The sequence below is a fragment of the Neoarius graeffei genome, chromosome 15, assembly GCF_027579695.1.
Source record: "Neoarius graeffei isolate fNeoGra1 chromosome 15, fNeoGra1.pri, whole genome shotgun sequence".
In the NCBI taxonomy this organism is placed as follows: Eukaryota; Metazoa; Chordata; class Actinopteri; order Siluriformes; family Ariidae; genus Neoarius; species Neoarius graeffei.
The window spans coordinates 52355735-52378788 of record NC_083583.1 but is presented as its reverse complement, the minus strand read 5'-3'; the positions used below and the strand labels follow the sequence as shown (position 1 = coordinate 52378788).

Below are 23054 nucleotides of genomic sequence, written 5' to 3'. Positions count from 1 at the left end.
CTTCATGAGGTCGTCACCTGGAATGCTTTTCAATTAACAGGTGTGACTCGCCAAAAGTTAATTAGTGCAATTTCTTACCTTCTTAATGTGTTTGAGATCAAACTGTAAACAGTAAATAATAAAAAAATACAGTCAATTGCCCTATTCCACAACTGTAGTAATCCACATTATGTCAAGAGCTGCTTAACTAAGTTAAGAGAAACAACATCCATCATTACTTTAAGACATGAAGTGACCTTCAATTAATCTATACTATTAAAGGAAGGTTGTCTGTCTCTGTCTGTCTGTCTGTTCACCTAGGCAAATCGACACGGCTGGACGCACATACTCCATACTTTGCACATGGATTGGTGACACCCCAGAGGGGCCCAAGACAACATTTTTGATTTTCCAAAACATGGGATTAGTGCTAATCCAACACACTATTCATTTACCGTAGGCTACATACTCGTGTTAACACACTGTGCGCAGCCTTGGCAGGGAATCCCCTCCCTGACTCGCCTGAGAGTTTTGATTGTACAAGGCCTCACAATCAATGATCCTCGCTGGAGACTTCCGGCAAAATCAGGTTCACGAGCAATAACTACTTGCAATAATAAAGAAAAAACATTGAATTAGAAGGTGTGTCCAAACTTTTGACTGCTACTCTATCTATCTATCTATCCTATCTATCACAAGTTGTTGGGACATGACTGGATAACTGCATGCATGACAAAGGGACAGGTGTTCCTGTTAAAATGCCTGGTGAGTGTAGCTCAGGTTGTTATTTGCTTGCACTTTTTTTTTTAAAGCCCTGGAAAATACTTAATTCAACCAAAATCATGAAAATGACTGAATAAACAACAGCAGGGTAGAAAATCTATAAAAAGCAAATGGGCTTTAAAATGACTGTGCTTGTTTACAGAGCAAAATGTTCTCTCAGTCTGTCGAATGTTTTGCACAGAAAAACAAAAGACTAGCTGATGTGTGTGAGCTCGGTACAACATGCGGAACATTAAAGAATACACCAAATGAAATGAGGGGAAAAAAAGTGTGTGATGCCTTTCATAAACCAGGAAATATCAATAAAAAGAGTTTGTTTACATTTAACCCTTTGATGCAAAACATGGGTCAAAAGTGACCCGGCTGAGTTTTTATCTTCTATATCTTTACAATAAATTAATTCCATCATTCAGTATTCAAGGTATTCCTCAATTAACTTGTTTTTGATCATCATACATCCTTATTTTATTTTTTCCTTTCTTACTTTTTGAATAAAAACCCTTTTTGTATCACTACCCTTCTAATGCACAGCATGGGTCAAAAACGACCTGCGTTCATTTTCCAGGTTATTTCATGTATGGCTGAGTGTTTCTATGATCTACTTTTGAAATAAATTCATTTTGTCATTTACTTTTCCAAATATGCAGTAAATATCTTGTTCTTGTTTAGCACAAATCGTCATTTGTATTTTTCCTTTCTTAAGTTGTGAACAAGCACAGCTTTTGTAATTCCACATCAAGTTTACACACATGGGTCAGAAACGACCCGCATGCATTTACTCCAGCGTTTGGTGGGAACTGTGAATTGTGCTTGTGTCAGACATTTCACAGCTCAGCACAGCGCCCTTTGCCCATCTCATACATGGAAGTAATGTTTTTCAATTGTTCTAACATTACCTTAGAAAAAAATTGATTATGTTTAGGTTCCCTTGAGAGTGAGTAGATTACTTGTCAGAAAGTTACAAGTAATTACTATTAGCTACCGAGCTGTTGACATATTCTACTTTAGTTAGCTAATTTTATTGTAGTTGGCTTAGCTAACGACATAGTTAATAAATAAATAACTGGCCCCATTCACTGCTAAAGTAATTACTTGAAACAAATTATTATTATAGTATTAAGACATTTAATTTTAAATCACACTTGGATGACCCATGTGTAGTAATATAAAAAGTATTTTTGTTCATAAAGTGGGAAAGAAAAAATTAAATTAATGATTTGTGGTAATTAAAAACAAGATATTTAAAGAATACTTGGAATATTCAATCATAAAATAAATTGATTTCAAAAGATAGAGCAAAGAAAAACTCAGTCAGCATGAAATAACCTGGAAAATGAATGCAGGTCATTTTTGACCCATGTTGCGCATTAGAAGGGGTGTGCATACACTGAAAAAAATTAAACATTGGCTCAAATTAAAAAAATTGAGGTAATCGATCACACCTAATATTGTAGTGTTATACAATATAAATAAGTCATTTGATTTGACCTGAAATATTTAACTTCATGTAAACCAATTTCTGATGGTTGAACCAAAGCAATTATTTCAGATTTTCCTAAATTAAAATAAATACTTTTTTTAAAAGATTTTTTGGGGGGCTTTTTTCACCTTTACTGGACAGGACAGTGCAGAGACAGGAAATGAGCTGGAGAGGGATCGGGAAATGACCTCGGGTCAGAATTGAACCTGGGTCCCCAGATTTATGGTACGGCACCTTAGTCGACTGAGCCACGGTGCCTCCAAATACATTGGTTTTATTACTTAATGTAAATAATCTTTGTTAAAACTGAATATTTTAAATTCATTTAAACAACTTTTGAATATGGGAGCAAACTATTTTTTTTATTCACTGGAATGAAAACAAATACATTAAATAAACAACAGCTTTGTTTCACTTTTTTCAGTGTATGTTTTGCATCAAAGGGTTAAAAATATGGAATATATGAAATATTTTCTTTACATGTACTGAATACTGAAGTACACTGTAGTAACACTGTAGATTTTTTTTCCACATACCTACACATGTGGAATATATTATAAGATCTAAACTGTATATTACTCATAACATGGCTTGGTGAATTGCATGAAAGGTGGGATTGTGTAAAGCTGATACTTATTTCAAGGACTTGTTTATATTCACACATGCCAGTCATGATTCAAAATGTGTGATTAAGCTGAAAGCGGGATAAATCCTGCTTGAGTAAATTGCAAAGATCTAGAAAAGAGCCCATTAAAAAATACTCCTCGGACACTGTGTTATATAAACTTTGTAACTAATGAACCACATCTACTAGAATTAATATCGCCGGCCCAGTGTTGGCTCAAGTTATTAAAAAAGATCCATTAAAGGTTAAAAGAGACATCATGATCCCGTATGCTCTAACTGTTAATAAAAGTGACACGAAGCTCTCTCTACAAGTAAGCCATTTCCTCACAGGAAGTCTGAGGAATCTGTAGAAACATTCACACTGGCCCTTATTCATCGCAGTTGTCTAGAAATGAGAACATGGCATCTGCTTCAGCTGCATGAAATCAAACTGCCATCTATTAGTCCTTATTTAGACACCCCGAATCACCATCATATACATCTCATCATGAAACGCGTCCAAATTTATTCATGTGTTGTGAGAGTGAGCCAGTAACAGCAAAGAACTCAAAGGCCTGCAGTCAGATCCAATGAAAAAGTAAACAGAATAGGGAAAAACATATTTTAGTGAAGTCGTGTTAGAGGTGCTCGTGTCTGAGGTGGCTGAACATACGGTTCTTTTTGATATCCACAACAAAAGCATTTACAAAATGAAAATGTCAAATACTGTTTCAGTGTAGGAACAGATGGTTCAAAGGATAGCTTGTCTTTTCTTTTTAATTAAATTAATACATAATTTATGCCGGGTGGCACGGTGGTGTAGCGGTTAGCACTGTCGCCTCACAGCAAGAAGGTCCGGGTTCGAGCCCCGTGGCCGGCGAGGGCCTTTCTGTGTGGAGTTTGCATGTTCTCCGCGTGTCTATGTGGGTTTCCTCCGGGTGCTCCGGTTTCCCCCACAGTCCAAAGACATGCAGGTTAGGTTAACTGGTGACTCTAAATTGACCGTGAGTGTGAATGGTTGTCTGTGTCTATGTGTCAGCCCTGTGATGACCTGGCGACTTGTCCAGGGTGTACCCCGCCTTTCGCCCGTAGTCAGCTGGGATAGGCTCCAGCTTGCCTGTGACCCTGTAGAACAGGATAAAGCGGCTAGAGATAATGAGATGAGACATAATTTATGCAATGAATATCATGGTCAGGCATATATGTGAGGAATAAAACACTGGAGACTCGCTGTTATGGGAAAGTAATCACAGACGATTAAAGAACAAACAGATCATACTGTACTGTATGCTTTTATCAGTTTATAGCTAGTTAAAGATCCACAAAACAAGTAAGTTCACGATTAACATATAAAGTATTTCCTCAGTGTCGACAAATAAAAAATACAGCTTGTTATGTTACCAAGAAAGCTTCATCGACACTTTCTTGTGTTGCGAAGCTAAAAAAAAAAACAACAACAACAACCTGAACTTATAGCTTAATTTGTATTTTAAAAAGGCACAATGATATCCAGCCTAAATTTGTAGTTTGCTTGCTCCACATCAGCCAAGCTCAATATAATGTACACAGATGCATGGATTACTCACACTGAAGGGCTAAATGATCTAACACAGATTTACTGTACATCTTTGCATCCTGAATCACATTCTTTAATTACAGTGTCTTGCAAAAGTATTTATCCCCCTTGGCATTTTATCCTGTTTTGTCGCATTACAAGCTGGAATTGAAATGGATTTTTAGAGGGTTAGCACCATTTGATTTACACAACATGCCTCCAGCTTTAAAGGTGCAAATTGTTTTTTACTGTGACACAAACAATAATTAAGATAAAAAAAAAAACAGAAATCTGGAGTGTGCATAGGTATTCACCCCCTTCCGTATGAAACCCCTAAATAAGAGCTGCTCCAACCAATTCACTTCATAAGTCACATAATTAGTTGATTAAGATCCACCTGTGTTCAATCAAAGTGTCACATGATCTGTCACATGATGTCTGTATAAATCAACCTGTTCTGGAAGGACCCTGACTCTGCAACATGACTAAGCAAGCAACAATGAAAACCAAAGAGCCTCCAAACAGGTCAGAGACAAAGCTGTGGAGAAGTATAGATCAGGGCTGGGTTATAAAAAATATCCCAAACTTTGAATATCCCACGGAGCACCATTAAATCCATTATAGCAAAATAGAAAGAACATGGCACCACTACAAACCTGACGAGAGAAGGCCACCCACCAAAACTCACAGACCAGGCAAGGAGGGCATTAATCAGAGATGCAACAAAAACACTAAAGACAACACTGAAGGAGCTGCAAAGATCCACAGCGGAGATGGGAGAATCTGTCCATAGGACCACTTTAAGCCATACACTCCACAGAGCCGGGCTTTATGGAAGAGTGGCCAGAAAAAAGCCATTGCTTAAGAAAACATGTTTAGAGTTTGCCCATCAGCATGTGGCAGACTCCCCAAACACATGAAAGAAGATTCTCTGGTCAAATGAGACTAAAATTAATCTTTTTGGCCATCATGGGAAATGCCATGTGTGGTGCAAACCCAACACCCTGAGAACACAATTCCTACAGTGAAGCATGGTGGTGGCAGCATCATGCTGTGGGGATGTTTTTCATCTGCAGGGACAGGAAAGCTGGTCAGGACTGAAGGAAAGATGGATGACACTAAATACAGGGCAATTCTGGAGGAAAACCTGTTTGAGTCAGCCAGAGGTTTGAGACTGGGATGAAGGTTCATGTTCCAGCAGGACAATGACCCTAAATGTACTGCTAAAGTTACACTGGAGTGGTTTAAAGGGAAACATTTAAATGTCTTGGAATGGCCTAATCAAAGCCCAAACCTTAATCCAATTGAGAATCTGTGGCATAACTTGAAGATTGCTGTACACCAACGCAACCCATCTAACTTGAAGGAGTTGGAGCAGTTTTGCCTTGAGGAATGGGCAAAAATCCCAGTGGCTAGATGTGCTAAGCTAACAGAGACATACCCCAAGAGACTTGCAGCTGTAATTGCAGCAAAAGGTGGCTCTACAAAGTATTGACTTTGGGGGGGGGTGAATACCTATGCACACTCCAGATTTCTGTTTTTTTTTTCATCTTAATTATTGTTTGTGTCACAATAAAACAATAATTTGCACCTTTAAAGCTGTAGGCATGTTGTGTAAATCAAATGGTGCTAACCCTCCAAAAATCCATTTTAATTCCAGCTTGTCATGCTATAAAACAGGACAAACACAAAGGGGGATGAATACTTTTGCAAGACACTGTACATGCTGATACTTGTGTAGATGACATATTCCAGGATGATACTGATTTTGAATTTAGGACTGCAGATTAAGCGTTATTCAGGCTGTTATAATGTCATTCTCAAATTTCCACACACTCCAACCTGGCGTGAAATGTTTGACCAGACAGGTGTTTGATAGAATTTGTGTTCGCTCATTTTGTGTTCGCTCATCAGATTTGGCCATACACAACACTGAACAAAGGTTAACATAAGATTGAAATCAAGATGTCCAAACAGTAAGTCCCTTTCTGTTTTTTTAATGTGATCATGTTAAAAAAAAACCCAAACACTTAAATAATATTGGCTGGCTTTTTTCGTGGTATATCAGATATATTCCATTCAGCTAGCATGATACTGAATGAGTCGTTCAATATCATGCTAGCTGAATGGAATATATCTGATATACCATGAAAAAAAGTCAGCCAATATTATTATTATACATACACATTCCTTTTGGGTGTTCAACACGTCTTTCTCTTTCGAAATTCTCTCAAAATCTTCTGTATTTAACAAAGCAAACCTGGTGGCCATGTTTTTTTTAAATACAAATTCTCAGTCGCTCACTAGCACGGAAGTTTTATGTCTCCAACATGTGACGTCATGTTGTCTTGACAACCATGCAATATCGTAAACCATATTCAACGCTCATTCTCCATTGGGTAGAGTGACGTAATACACGTAGGATAAACGATATGCTAACAATATTGCATGCTTTCAAACCAAATGAATGAAACCCGCAAGAAGGGAATAGAACACGTTTTTATTCCATTGAAAAAGTGTCCTGCGTGTATAATAATAAATGATATTGCATTATTAATAAAATAATAACATATTGTTCACACCACATCACATCATACGCTCTATGGTTTCTTTCATTCTCACTGCACAGACAATGAGACGCATTCACCGCAGTCTACAGGAAATTGACAACATGATGCCATTTCTTTTCTTTTGGCTTTGTTCTCCACGAAGGGCAGGGCTATGAGATTAAAATATAGGTTTTCAGCTTTCTTGAGCCTCTTTATACTATTACAGGAAATCAAAAATTATTTGTCAAATTTCATAAAATTCATATTTACCCCTTGCTTTCAAATCCAATTTGCCTGCACTTTGCAAAGGAAAAAACATAAGACATCTGCATTTTTCTTTTGTGATTGTGTTTTAGTAATATAATTTTAATATGTTTTTGCCTTCAGTGTTATCATCATTTTTTAAATAATGCCACATGCACGGGCGTACTGAATATTGGCATAATTCTTTTTACATAGATCTCATATCATCCAATTTATTTGTCTGTTCTTTCACCATCTTGATTTAATAAAACTAATCAGTCTTCATTTGTTTATTGCTTCGTGAAACATCCTAGAGGCATGTGTTTCTCATAAACGGAGCAATATTTTCATCCTGAAAATGACAATTTCATCTCCAGTAAACTTAATGCAAACTATAATTATTCCCCGTCCTCAGCTGTATTTTCTGTGACTGTTCTTAGAAAACAGATGCACTCCATAGCAACATTATCTGCACCTGATCTTCACACACAGTACTGTGCAAAAGTCTTAGGTACCCTATTATAATTTTTTTTTTTTGCATAGAAACTTTGCTATAGATTTCTATTTTATGACTTCTACATTATTGAGTCGGTACAAAGACATTTTAGAGTCCAAACTTTCATTTTCCGGCATGAAATTAAATGTTACAGAAAGAAAAACATTTGTATCTGAGCAGCATATTACATAAGAGAGCACTTTTCAGATTAAAAAAGAAAACATAACGAAGGCTGCTGGGTTTTGGTGCAAAATGAAGAAGCGAGTGTGACAGTCAAAGTGTCCAGAAGAACTGAGGCTGGTTCTGTAAGATGCTCAGTAAAACCTACAGCTCATTTCCACATAAAACTGCACTCACTGTACCTCAGACTACTATTTTTTTTTTAAAGCAAAGGGTCGTCTCACACCAAATACTGACTTTGCTTCATTTATTATGGCTGACTGATTACTGTTTATATTATTTTTTTAATGCTGAAACATTTCATTTCATTATTTTTCAGCCATTTTTGATCTACAGCATTTCTTTACATGTACCTAAGACTTTTGCACAGGACTGTATTTCACAGCAAGAGTGCGGGGGGGTTTGCGGCACAGCAGAAGACCCGTGCAACCTGCCTGTCTAGAAATGTAGCCTCGCATGAGGACCTCATGTGGTTTTGCTGCTCGATATGTTATCAGATGGATGACAGCAGTGAATGCCATGAAAAGATCTGTGTTGCCCAACATGACAGGGGAAAAGTGAGGAGAGATTGTTTGTAGACTCGAATGCAATGCTAATTCCCAGGATCTCTAGCTCGGTTAGCTTGATTTCTGGCAGGATTGTGTCCACAAATAAAAGAACGAAAAATATATTAATTAAATAAACAAGCTGTTCACTTAGAACACAGCACACGGGCATACATCTAAGTCCAGTGACATACAGCCATCCCATAATATTAACGAACGCCAGTATCGTACCGTATATTGTACATTAGTACCGCCAGAATGAGCTGGCCGATGATGCCTCATACATATGCCGAGTGACCTCAAATTATTTCCTCCACCTTGTCTATTTAAACTGAGTCATCTAGTGTGGGTGATATACATAAATGTCATGGGATGATAAAAATTCAGCATTAATATATAAAAATAAGAAAGTACATAAATAAATGAAGACAGAGTTCTGTGAGTCATGTTCATACACCTACCTCTGGCTCTCTGTGATTCAATGCTATTCAAAACTCAATGCCAAACAATCAACAGTGCCAGCTTTCATCACATACGTGTAAAAGGAAAATTTGCATAACACGTGTTTAATGGAGTGCAGACGCAAAGAACTATTTCATGGCAAAAGTAAGCAAAACTTGTCTCTATATTGGATGGCGAAAGTGTTACCAAGGGGATAAACAATAAGTGGTACTTATAAAAGTGTGAGCCACAACCAAATTAACAATATCGCTGTCTGGCAAAGCTAAGCGGCTGAGGTTGGCACACACGTCTATTATACTTGCTTTGTTTTTCACTATTGTCTTGTAATGTTCAAATATTATCTCACTCTCTTATGATCGCTGCCAAGTGTTGAATTATCAGTCATGGTGTTTGTGTCCAGCTGGACTTATACGCTCCAAAAAAAGAAAAAGAAAAGAAAAAAGTTTCAAATCAAATTAAATTCTGTTGGTCTCAAACACACAACCGTACACAGTACAATGTGCAGTGAAATATTTCCAAGATTATAAAAGCTATATAAAGGATATTAAAAAAAAACCCCTGTATGTGGTATAAAATGCAGCTATGTGCAGTTGTATGAGTAATACACTGCTGTGCAACATCAAGCTGAGGTAGTAATGATAAAACTAACAATATAATATAAATATTTATCAAAATGGAATATTCCAGGTGTATTGCTGTGTTGTTTTTTTTTTTGACCTAGCAAGACACGTGTAAGCTTTATTTGAAAAATGGATTATAGTCCATTTATGTAAAAGACAGAACATTGAGAATCCTGAGTGTAGCTACAGTACCAGACAAAAGTTTGGACACCCCTTCTAATTCAATGTTTATTCTTTATTTTTATTAATTAAAAGACACTTCTTCATGTCTTAAAGTAATGACGGATGTCGTTTCTCTTTACTTAGTTGAGCGGTTCATGACATGTATTATTACAGTTGTGGAATAGGGCTATTTACTGTATTTTTATTATTTACTGTTTACTGTTTGATCTCAGATGCATTAAGAAGGCAAAAAATTGCACTAATTAACTTAACACTAATAAGCATCTCAGCATGCAACAGCAGAACACATTGGGTTCCGCTCCTGCAGCCAAGAACAGGGGAAAAAAAAAAAAAAAATATATATATATATATATATATATATATTTGATCTCTAACCGCTTACCCTGTGTGGGGTTGCGGGGGGCAAGCTGGAGCCTATCCCAGCTGACCATGGGCAAAAGGCAGGGTACACCGTGGACAAGGGCTGACACACAAACAAACATTCACAGTCAATTTAGAGCCACCAATTAACCTAACCTGCATATCTTTGGACTGTAGGAGGAAACCCACGCAGACATGGGGAGAACATGCAAACTCCACCCAGAAAGGCCCTAGTTGGTTGCTGGGTTTGAACCCAGAACCTTCTTGCTGTGACAGTGCTAACCACTACACCACCACGTATATCCATCCATCCATTATCTGTAGCTGCTTATCCTATTCTACAGGGTCGCAGGCAAGCTGGAGCCTATCCCAGCTGACTATGGGTGACAGGCGGGGTACACCCTGGACAAGTCGCCAGGTCATCACAGGATTGATACAGAGACAAACAACCATTCACACTCACATTCACACCTACGGTCAATTTAGAGCCACCAGTTAGCCTAACCTGCATGTCTTTGGACTGCGGAGGAAACCGGAGCACCCGGAGGAAACCCACACAGACACGTGGAGAACATGCAAACTCCGCACAGAAAGGCCCTCGCAGGCTGCTGGGCTCGAACCCAGGACATTCTTGCTGTGAGGCAACAGTGCTAACCACTACACCACCGTACCGCCCCCACCACGTATATATACATGTGTTTCATAAGGAAATTAGCCATAAGTTTTCTTGAGTATCTTGCAGAACCAGACACAGATCTTCTTAACATTTTGACTGCTGCACTTGCAGCAAAACCCAACAGCTTTCATTATGTTTTTTGTATGAAAAGTGTCTGTTATGGGGCGGCACGGTGGTGTAGTGGTTCGCACTGTCGCCTCACAGCAAGAAGGTCCTGGGTTCGAGCTCAGTGGTTGGCGAGGGCCTTTCTGTATGGAGTTTGCATGTTCTCTGTGTGGGTTTCCTCTGGGTGCTTCGATTTCCCCCAAAGACATGCAGGTTAGGTTAACTGGTGACTCTAAATTGACCGTAGGTGTGAATGTGAATGGTTGTCTGTGTCTATGTGTCAGCCCTGTAATGATCTGGTGACTTGTCCAGGGTGTACCCTGCCTTTCGCCCGTAATCAGCTGGGATAGGCTCCAGCTTGCCTGCGACCCTGCAGAACAGGATAAAGCGGCTAGAGATAATGAGATGAGATGTGATGAGATGAGTAGTAGCAGGTGGGGTTGTGAACTTATCTACATTAGTCAACATGAAGCAAAAGCCAGGGTTTGATTGTAAGCGTGGGACACTGCACAGTTTACCGTTTGTGTAGAGATGATGGCCAGGACATTCGTGGCTTTTTGAGTCCGGGCCGGTGATTCTCCACTGTTTTGTTCCGACTCAAGTAGCGCTCGGTGTCTGAGTGATAGCGCTGTTTGATGCGGATGTGAGTCCGCGGTTGTCTCCACAGGTGCTTGGGTGGTTTGGTGAAGCCGGCGCCTTCCCGAGTCAGCGCCGCGCACTCCATCCTCTCCTCACTCAGCTACAGTACACACACTGCCTGATCTAAGATACAGTACACACACTGCCTGATCTAAGATACAGTACACACACTGCCTGATCTAAGATACAGTACACACACTGCCTGATCTAAGGTAGGATCTGTTAGAGACACACCGGAACTGAGTTGATCGCCACGGATGGAGCTGTTCACATGCGGTTGGTGCTGAAAAGCGGAAGAAAAGTTGCTCAGTGCGCACAAAAGAAAGTCGAGCTGACCTGCAAACAAACACAGCGCGTCTTATGTTTATCCCACACCGTCGTTTAAATAAGCAATCCGATCATTGTTTTGATAACGGAGACACTCATTCAATCTGATCTGCGATCCGATTCATTTGATGGGCAGCATATCATGTCCTTTAAACCGCAGCGTGTTCCGCGAACTGACTCTGATCTGCTCAGCTGAGTAAGAAGTGGAGAAACTGAATCAGTGATCAAACTGACGCCCAGCCTGCATTACATCAGCACACGCACTAACCTCAACCCCAACTCCATATCTCTCTCTCTCTCTCTCTCTCTCTCTGGTAATTGCGGTGTCTATGCAACGCATCATCAACATGCATCAAATGCAAAGTAGAGTGAAACTAGATAGAACTCGACGCCGTCGATGGGGATGCCTCAGCCTGGTAGACTACACGCCTTATTAAGTTGTGATTTGGGGATGGACATTTGACCTCACAGTAACCTTGACCTTAGACCTTTTGATCTCAAAATCTAATCATTTCATCTTTGTCCCAAAGTGCACAAATGGTGGAAGTTTGGTGAAATTCCTTTCATTAGTCTTTGAGATATGGTATTGACAAAGTTTGGGGATGGACATTTGACCTCACAGTAACCTTGACCTTAGACCTTTTGATCTCAAAATCTAATTATTTCATCTTTGTCCCAAAGTGCACAAATGGTGGAAGTTTGGTGAAATTCCTTTCATTAGTCTTTGAGATATGCTGTTGACAAAGTTTGGGGATGGACATTTGACCTCACAGTAACCTTGACCTTAGACCTTTTGATCTCAAAATCTAATCATTTCATCTTTGTCCCAAAGTGCACAAATGGTGGAAGTTTGGTGAAATTCCTTTCATTAGTCTTTGAGATATGGTGTTGACAAAGTTTGGGGATGGACATTTGACCTCACAGTGACCTTGACCTTAGACCTTTTGATCTCAAAATCTACTCAGTTCATGTTTGTCCCCAAATGCACAAATGGTGAAAGTTTGGTGAAATTCCTTTCATTTGCCTTGGAGATATTGTGTTCACAAGGTTTTCGGACAGACATTTGACCTCACAGTGACCTTGACCTTAGACCTTTTGACCTCAAAATCTAATCATTTCATCTTTGTCCCAAAGTGCACAAATGGTGGAAGTTTGGTGAAATTCCTTTCATTAGTCTTTGAGATATGCTGTTGACAAAGTTTGGGGATGGACATTTGACCTTACAGTAATCTTGACCTGTGACCTTTTAACCTCAAAATCTACTCAGTTCATGTTTGTCCTCAAATGCACAAATGGTGAAAGTTTGGTGAAATTCCTTTTATTTGCCTTGGAGATATCGTGTTCACAAGGTTTTGGGACGGACGCACACACGGACGCACGCACGCACGGATGGACGGACGGACGGACAGACGGACAACCCGAAAACATAATGCCTCCTGCACCTTAAGGTGGAGGAGGCATAAAAAAGTAAAAGTGTAAAACAGACACACTTAGCTCAGCCATAAAATTAAAACCATTGACAGGTGGAGTCAGAGGCGATTCTAGAGTCTGTGGCCCCAAGCAAAAATTTCCAGGGGGCCCTTCTGACCAGTGTTCATCAACAATATGTTATAAATAATCTGACACCAACGAAAAATGTATGAAACCAAAGTTTTTTAAATTCCAAATGTGAAAATACAAATGGTAAAGAACAATAAAAACAATAAAAAACAAAAATAAATAAGCCCTTGGGCCCTGACTCTCGAGGGGCCCCTGGGCCAGGGGGCCCCAAGCAGTTGCCTGCCTTGCCTGTTCACAAGCTGCGCATCTGGGTGAAGTAAACAACATTGATTATCTCATTACAAGCTGGGGGTGGGATATATTAAGCATCAAATGAACAGTGAGTTCTTGTGGCGTGTTCCTGGTATGCAGTACCTACCAACAGTAGTCCAAGGAAGGACAACCGGTGACCCAGAGACAGGATCAGGGGCACCCAAGGTTCATTGATGTACGGTATGCAGAGAGTGAAGGTTAACCCATAGATAGAATGCCTTTTATCGTCACTGCACAATGAAATTTAGTTCATCATAGGAGAGCCACCGCCACTCTTGGGCACTTCAGCCCAAGGTCGTCCTATGTTAACCTAACTGCTTGTCTTTGGATTGTTAGGAAAATCCATGCAGACAACATGCAAACTCCACACAGAAAGGTCCCGTCGGCCACTGGGCTCGAACCCAGAACCTTCTTGCTGTGAGGCAACACCACCATGCCGCTCCATCTGTCCAATCCCACATAAATTGCTGAAAGAGTAATTGCTGATTATGATACAAAGGTGTCAGAAAACACAGTGCATTGCAGCGTGCTGAGTTTGTTTGTTTTATCTGTAACCACTTATCCCGTGTGGGGTTGCAGGGGGCAAGCTGGAGCCTATCCCAGCTGACCATGCGTGAGAGGCAGGGTACACCCTGGACAAGTCGCCAGGTCATCACAGAGCTGACACACACAGAGACACAAACAACCATTCACAGTCAATTTAGAGCCACCAATTAACCTAACCTGCATATATTTGGACTGTGGGAGGAAACCCACGCAGACAACATGCAAACTCCACACAGAAAGGCCCTCGTCAGCCGCTGGGTTCAAACTCAGAACCTTCTTGCTGCAAGGCGACAGTGCTAACCACTACACCACTGTGCCACCATTTGCTGAGTATACACCTGCATAGCTACAGACTGGTCAGAGCGCCCATGCTGACCCCTGTCCATCCCCGAAAGTGCCTACAATGGGCATGTAAGTTTCAGAACTGGACCATGGAGCAGTGGATCTCCTGCTAACATCTTGATGTCAGATACCACAGCACACCTTAAGAGGTCAATGGGTCAGAGCTGTTTTGGCAGCACAAAGGGCAATGACACAATATTTGGCAGGTGGTTTTAATGTTATGGCTTATCAGTGTATAGTAACTATATGATCAATAGAACAGTTGGATACATTTGAAATCCTTATCAGTTTCAGTCTGTCCCTTAAAGTTTTGTGTAGAACAGTGTTTTCTCCATCCAAGTAGAATCCCCCCCTTTTTTTTTTGCAAGGTGTGAACCATTAAGTCTTCAACCAACCCCAAAAGAATCCTTAAAAAGGGCAAGGCAAGTTTATTTACATAGCACATTTTGTGCATAAAGCAGATTTGAAATGCTTTACATAGCTTAAAGAAAAAAGACAAGGAGGAAATAAAAGGATGTAAAAAAACAGTTATGAAGAAGTAAAGGAAATGAAAGAGATCAAATGTATTTATGGACATATACAGTTGTGGTCAGAAGTTTACATACAGTGACATGAATGTCATCTTGGATACGAAGGTCATGGCAATATTTGGGCTTTCAGTAATTTCTCTGAACTGTTCTTTTTCTGTGGTAGAATGTACAGGATACACCTTTAATAATAATAAAAAAGCTAGAATTTGGTGCACAAGTTTTAATTTTCTTTGGGTTTTCTGAAATCAACACAGGGTCAAAATTATACATACAGGGTCAAAAATTTACATACGCTCACTTAGATTATTAATTCAGAGGTGCTGAAACTTCCAAAATGTTTCTTAACTTGCCAAGGCCGAGGTCTCTTAACATTCTGTTAGTGATCATGATTGACTACAGCTAATAGCTTCTCTGTGCCTTCATAAAAAGGGTTTGTTTACAGCACTCATTGGATTGACCAACACACAATACAATGGGAAAGTCCAAGGAACTCAGTGCACATCTCTCAGAGGAGAAGAGGATCGCAGATATACACAACCCCGGAATGTCTCTTGGAGCCATTTCTAAACAACTGCAAATTCCAAGATCAGTTCAAACAATTGTTTTTTCTCATTCTCATCTCATTATCTCTAGCCGCTTTATCCTTCTACAGGGTCGCAGGCAAGCTGGAGCCTATCCCAGCTGACTACAGGCGAAAGGCGGGGTACACCCTGGACAAGTCGCCAGGTCATCACAGGGCTGACACATAGACACAGACAACCATTCACACTCACATTCACACCTACGCTCAATTTAGAGTCACCAGTTAACCTAACCTGCATGTCTTTGGACTGTGGGGGAAACCGGAGCACCCGGAGGAAACCCACGCGGACACGGGGAGAACATGCAAACTCCACACAGAAAGGCCCTCGCCGGCCCCGGGGCTCGAACCCAGGACCTTCTTGCTGTGAGGCGACAGCGCTAACCACTACACCACCGTGCCGCCCGAAGGTAGATCAAAGTTGTCATTTTAACATACATTGCATTGCTCAGTTACAATAAATATCTTGCTACTCTAAAAAAAAACTAATCTAGAACCTTTATCTAATGGTTAAAGTTCCATTAATCAAAAGGTTCTTCATGAAAACAACAATGATTCTTCTATGGAATCACTGTTAAGAACCTTTTCTTGCATCTTTGCTTTTTAGTTAAGAATTGTGGTAAAAGTAAAATATTTACACTATTTGTAGAATGTTTTAAGGGTTATTTGGGCTTTTAAGGGTATTAACATCCTAAATGGTTCTTCTTAAAGGGTTCTTTAAAAGCTCACTGGATTATTAAAGGGTCTTAGTTTCCAAAAAGGGTTCTCTTTTCCTGACAGGGAAGCACTCTGTTTTAGGGTTCTACATAGACCCTTTTGTTCTCAGCAGTGGGTCAACAGTATAATGATGCAATGATCAAGTATAAGGCTTGAACTGCTGAGCATTTACATATATGTTCTATTCTGATCTCATCTCATTATCTCTAGCCGCTTTATCCTGTTCTACAGGGTCGCAGGCAAGCTGGAGCCTATCCCAGCTGACTACGGGCGAAAGGCGGGGACAAGTCGCCAGGTCATCGCAGGGCTGACACATAGACACAGACAACCATTCACACTCACATTCACACCTACGGTCAATTTAGAGTCACCAGTTAACCTAACCTGCATGTCTTTGGACTGTGGGGGAAACCGGAGCACCCGGAGGAAACCCACGCGGACACGAGGAGAACATGCAAACTCCACACAGAAAGGCCCTCGCCGGCCATGGGGCTTGAACCTGGACCTTCTTGCTGTGAGGCGACAGCGCTAACCACTACATCACCGTGCCGCCTAAACACATCATTTTATGTAATAAGTAATGTAAAAACCATTATTCTGTAATAAAATATAATTAAGGATAAATAGAATTAAGAATTAAGGAAAGCACTAAATATACAATACTTATCTTTTAAGACATACAAATATCATCATTTGTGCTTAACGATAATTTCAGGCCTCAGTCTGGATTGATACTCATGCTGTATATTTTAATGTGGCTAAATACTAAACATGAACAGCTAAACAGTGAGCGAGTGGAAGAAAAGCACCTGAGAGGCATAGCCACCCTGGAAACTGTCTTGCTGACCTTTCTCCCACTTAATCTTCCTAACATTTGATCCGATAAGCAATTAACATTCATTTGTGCGGGGGGAGTTATGAGAGCAGCTGCAAAACAAGCAATTCAGGCTTCCTGTGGTGCATTGTGATCTGGTATTTGCATCTTAGACAGCCACTAGCCATTGCCTCCGGCATAGCTGCTTTGTGTCAGCAAGCCTCAGCCACACTGTGTAATATGATATACGGACGCATGCTCGAAAGCACAATAAAGGAGCTGATTTCTCATAATCTCTGCCAGTAAGAGAGATGGCAGCCATTGGCAGATGCACCCCAACTGCTGCTTGGTTGATACCATAATCAGCTACTCTCTGGCACTGAGCATGGTATTGACAGGAATAACCATACAGAATAATATTTGGACTTGTATTTATATTCATGTGTTCATGACATTAGCTTAAGACCGATTGAATGAAGATAAATGTCCGTTCTGTGTATGTCCTGGAAGCCATTATTGGTTCTAGATTTCTGTTTTGAAGACAATATAACCTGCCTTCCATTTCTCCAAGTGGAACTCAATGGCAGTAAAAGTGGGGTCTGGGAATCCCAGGGGTCTGTGAAGCATAGCCAGGGAGTCTGTGTATTTATTCATTTGTTCATTCTTTCTTTCATCTTCACTAATAGGGATCCAGAGCCTATCCCGGAAATACTGGGTGCAAACAAGGAATACACCCTGGATGGTATGGCAGTCACTGTGTCCCTGAACCTATGAAGGCTCAATCAGATGTGCTGTAACATTCAGAATAACCACATCTACTCCCCTAACCTAACGTCTGCTTCAGTAGAACAACAACAATAACACAAACCAGCATTCAACGTTGACCTCCATTCATATTTGAAACCATAAGAAGCCACAGTATGTCTAGTGCTATGGACCATCACTGACCTGGGATTACTGTTAGCATCATCCAGATTTGATGTGTTGGCCAAGGCTGATTTGTACAGGGCCTCAAGGTCCAGCAGCTTCTTGGTGTCCAGAATGGAGTGGCGACGTGAGAGTGGAGGCAGCAGTAGTGGCCCTGAGAACCTTCGGCGCACGGCATAGCTGGGCACTAACTCTGGTACACACAAACCCAGAGTGTCACGGCGCCTCTGTGGATACAAACAGAAATGCTGATCAGATTTTGATTACTGGACTTGTAATTAGGACTTTCTCCCAAACACAAACTTCCTGTCAAGTTAGTGTTCTTACTATAATGTATAATATTTGAGTGATCATATGATGAAGTGTTAATGATGAAATGACTGTGTGTATTGTGGCAAAATGTTTGTGATGATATTTAGAAAAAAAATTATTAGTTTATATTAAAGCTAGACTGCCTTTCAGATTTTTCAAGTGTAGGTCATAAAAATAATTTTCCCCGACACCCAATTACTTTTGTTTAGTGGACCAAAAACTACTGAATTCGAATCACAGACTTCCAATTTTATTAGTTTTTTTTTTTTAAATAGAACAATTAATGAATTTAAAGCCACATGGCCCTAAATTCCCCACTATTTTTTCCTGCTTCACCATGACCCAATTCAAGATACTACATCATGCATCATCACATGGTAGCCTTTCCCTGTTCACGAAAGGCATTGTTGGATACAAATTTGAAACAGGAAAGAAAAATGGAGGATGCGAATGAAACGTGAAAGACCGACTACAGTTACGGAAAGTGAGAAGAAAAGATGTTGCGAAGGAAAGGAAACGCAGGACCAAACTAATAAATATCAGCGGTTAGCGAGCACCTCGGTGTGATCAGCTGTTCGTTTAGTGACAGAATGATGGAACTGTCAGTGCACAGTCAAGGTAAACCTGTAGATGGCAGTAATGCAACACTGTGGATGCCAGCTGCCGTAAAACCCAAAAGAAGAAGAAGAAGGTAAACCTGCACATGCGCACATGGACTTCCTCTGTCTGCTTGACTGCGTGAAGCGAGCAATTTCATGCACATTATTTGCTCGGGAATACGCTCAAATTAAATAACTTCCCAGCCAAAGAATGGTCTGTTTTCTTTTTAGATATTACAGAAATAAACATATATCACACTGACCAAATTTCAGAAGGAACAAAATTTCACCGATTTTATGAAATCGAAAGGCCTTCAAACTTTAATATGGCTATTTTAATATGTTGTTTCTATAGCAACAACTCCTTCACAGATATCCATATTATCTAAAATAAATAATAATAGGATTTAAAAGTGTTTATTAAGGAGACATTTATGGAAGGAATCTCCAGTGTCAGTGTTCTGTAAATGTCAGTTAGTTTTCCACTGTAGGAGAGCCTTCAGGCCAGTCTGAAAGGTGTATATTTACATTACAATTTATGAAAGAAAAGAAAGGATTCCTCAAGGTTTCCTTGGATAATTTCATATAAAGTGTTTTACTCTGACCATTTCTGATAGGAAAACCCTCTGTTATAAGCTCCTCTATACATTAGAACGATATGACGTCCCCCAGAGGGACAAACCAAAGGACCTTTTCTAGATTGAACTTTGTGTAGGTTTGCACATGAATAAACTTGAAAACTTGAATATTCGAGCTCAGACTTGGAAATTGTCACAATTTACATAAATTAGATTGAACAGGAAAAAAACATACAGTGCTCATAATTAGGATTAGCAGAGAAGTTAGCATGTAAAACCTTTTTTTTTAAGTGCCTTCATTCATATGAAATCAAACTAAATCCAACCGGTTCTGGAGTGGCACAACAGATGTGTTCACTCATCCATGGTTAGGAGCTCATGCATGCAGAATAGGGCAGATAGTGCTTTCCTTGGAGTGTGACGCTTCATGAGCAGCAGTTCCGTGCCCTGCCCTCCCTGTTTGGTAGTGGTCATGCGATAAGGAAGAGTTAGCTTGTAAGTGGGTGGGAACTGAACCAAATTGGGTTGAAGATGAGAAAAAGAAAGTCCAACCACATTTCCTTTGCTCTTTGAAATTTGTAGCTTTTTTCCCCTTTATGGTTTTAGGTTTTTAAATGTATTTAAATCAGAATGAGAAATTAAATGGAAAACTGGTGGGGATAAGGGGATTCAAACCATACCTTGAAAAGAGGAATTTTGCCAGCACTGATATTTTCCTTCTAGAAGATTTTGGATTGATATGATAGACAGCCCTGGCGACTTGTCCAGGGTGTACCCCGCCTTTCGCCCGTAGTCAGCTGGGATAGGCTCCAGCTTGCCTGCGACCCTGTAGGACAGGATAAGCGGCTACAGATAATGAGATGAGATGAGATGAGATGAGATGAGATGAGATGATAGACAGCACCACCATCAAAACACCAACCCAGGGAATATTTTTGGAAGACTGACTTATATTTCTCTAGTATGGATTAAGAGACGGGCGGCACGGTGGTGTAGTGGTTAGCGCTGTTGCCTCACAGCAAGAAGGTCCTGGGTTTGAGCCCCGTGGCTGGCGAGGGCTTTTCTGTGTGGAGTTTGCATGTTCTGTCCGTGTGGGTTTCCTCCGGGTGCTCCGGGTTTCCCCCACAGTCCAAAGACATGCAGGTTAGGTTAACTGGTGACTCTAAATTGACCGTGAGTGTGAATGGTTGTCTGTGTCTATGTGTCAGCCCTGCAATGACCTGGTGACTTGTCCCCGCCTTTCGCCCGTAGTCAGCTGGGATAGGCTTCAGCTTGCCTGCGACCCTGTAGGACAGGATAAGCGGCTACAGATAATGGATGGATGGATCAAGAAACGTGTATAATCTACACCAAACATGTTCAAGCTTTTCTGCTGGCTTGTTGTGCCCAACACCTTATGAGTACATTTTAGAGTGGTTTTTTTTTCCTTTTATTTATCAAATAAAATATTTAGATTCATGAACAGGCACCTAATATAATGATTGTTATATTATGTATCTGGGAGCTTGATGATTGTTTTTTTTTGAATTGCTGTAACACTGCCATGATATATAACATATATGCCTAAGACCCAATACGGGTAAATACAAATTACAAGAGGGATTACAAGAGATGTAGCAAATAGTCATGCATGAATGGCTATAAATATGGAAGTGAAAGTTCCTGATAAAAGCCAAATTAGTGATAGACAGTACACTGATTCACTTAGGGTCCTTTCTTTTCAAAGCTCTCATCTCATGGTGCTTGGCTCTTCTTCTTTTGTTGTCTTCCTTTCTGTCACTGTCTCTCTTTTTGTATATGTCGTAAATGTACTTCCGCCATTCCGGCCTCTCAGTTACACTGTCCTTCCATGTGTGTAGTGCATCACCACATTTCAGAATATCCTTAATAGTGTCTTTGTAGCTAAGAAATGGACGACCAATCTTTCTAGAACCTTCTGCCAGTTCACCATAAAATAGTGCTTTGACTGACCAGTCATCTGGAAAACGTGCAACATGTCCCACCCAACGCAGTTTGTTTCTAATAAGCACGTTCTCAATGTCTTCAGACTTACCGTAGCACGTTCTAGAACTTCATCATTTACAATTTAGCCATCCCATTTAATCTTTAGAATGGATTTAAGATGCCATGATATAACACTGCCATGTTATACATGACCATTCCAAAATAAATAAATAAGTAAGTAAATAAATAAATTCTAGCTTCGTGGCATAAGCTATTTAGATTGTATGACTGACCTACAGTGCCTTGCAAAAGTATTCATCCCCCTTGGTGTTTGTCCTGTTTTGTCGCATTACAAGCTGGAATTAAAATGGATTTTTGGAAGGTTAGCACCATTTGATTTACACAACATGCTGACCACTTTAAAGGCGCAAATTGTTGTTTTATTGTGACACAAACAATAATTAAGATGAAAAAACAGAAATCTGGAGTGTGCATAGGTATTCACTCCCTTTCGTATGAAACCCCTAAATAAGAGCTGCTCCAACCAATTCACTTCATAAGTCACATAATTAGTTGATTAAAATCCACCTGTGTGCAATCAAAGTGTCACATGATTTGTCACATGATGTCTGTATTAATCAACCTGTTCTGGAAGGACCCTGACTCTGCAACACTACTAAGCAAGCAACATGAAAACCAAAGAGCCTCCAAACAGGTCAGAGACAAAGTTGTGGAGAAGTATAGATCAGGGTTGGGTTATAAAAAAAATATCCCAAACTTTGAATATCCCACGGAGCACCATTAAATCCATTATAGCAAAATGGAAAGAATATGGCACCACTACAAACCTGACAAGAGAAGGCCCCGCCCACCAAAACTCACAGACCAGGCAAGGAAGGCATTAATGAGATGCAACAAAAACACTAAAGATAACATTGAAGTAGCTGCAAAGATCCACAGTGGAGATGGGAGAATCTGTCCATACTGTAGGACCACTTTAAGCCATACACTCCACAAAGTGGGGCTTTATGGAAGAGGGGCCAGAAAAAAAAAATTCATTGCTTAAAAAAAAAAATCACATTTGGAGTTTGCCCAACAGCATGTGGCAGACTCCCCAAACATATGGAAGAAGATTCTCTGGTCAAATGAGACAAAAATTGAACTTTTTGGCAATCATGGGAAATGCCATGTGTGGCGCAAACCCAACACCCTGAGAACACCATCCCTACAATGAAGCATGGTGGTGGCAGCATCATGCTGTGGGGATGTTTTTCATCTGCAGAGACTGGAAAGCTGGTCAGGATTGAAGGAAAGATGGATAGCATGAAATACAAGGCAATTCTGGAGGAAAACCTGCTTCCTCATGTCGTCTGAGGGAGTTTTTCCTTGCCACTGTCGCCACAGGCTTGCTCATTGGGGATAGATTAGGGATAAAATTAGCTCATGTTTTAAGTCGTTCAAATTCTGTAAAGCTGCTTTGCGACAATGTTTATTGTTAAAAGCTCTATACAAATAAACTTGATTTGATTCAACCAGAGGTTAGAGACTGGGACGAAGGTTTACGT

The 23054-nt window shown here is 40.2% G+C and overlaps 1 protein-coding gene across 3 annotated transcripts in view; it reads right to left on the bottom strand.

Moving 5' to 3' along the window:
* LOC132899574 (cAMP-specific 3',5'-cyclic phosphodiesterase 4C-like) overlaps nt 1-23054 on the bottom strand; it is a 198340-nt gene that overhangs the window by 148005 nt on the left and 27281 nt on the right. Inside the window, exon 3 of one of the 3 annotated variants that reach the window (XM_060941587.1) lies at nt 18078-18283. In XM_060941587.1, coding sequence (XP_060797570.1) covers nt 18078-18283 — 206 coding nt within the window. Of the gene's footprint in view, nt 1-11340; nt 12009-18077; nt 18284-23054 lie in introns of those variants that run through there. The other 2 variants (XM_060941588.1, XM_060941589.1) reach the window with 2 other exon arrangements.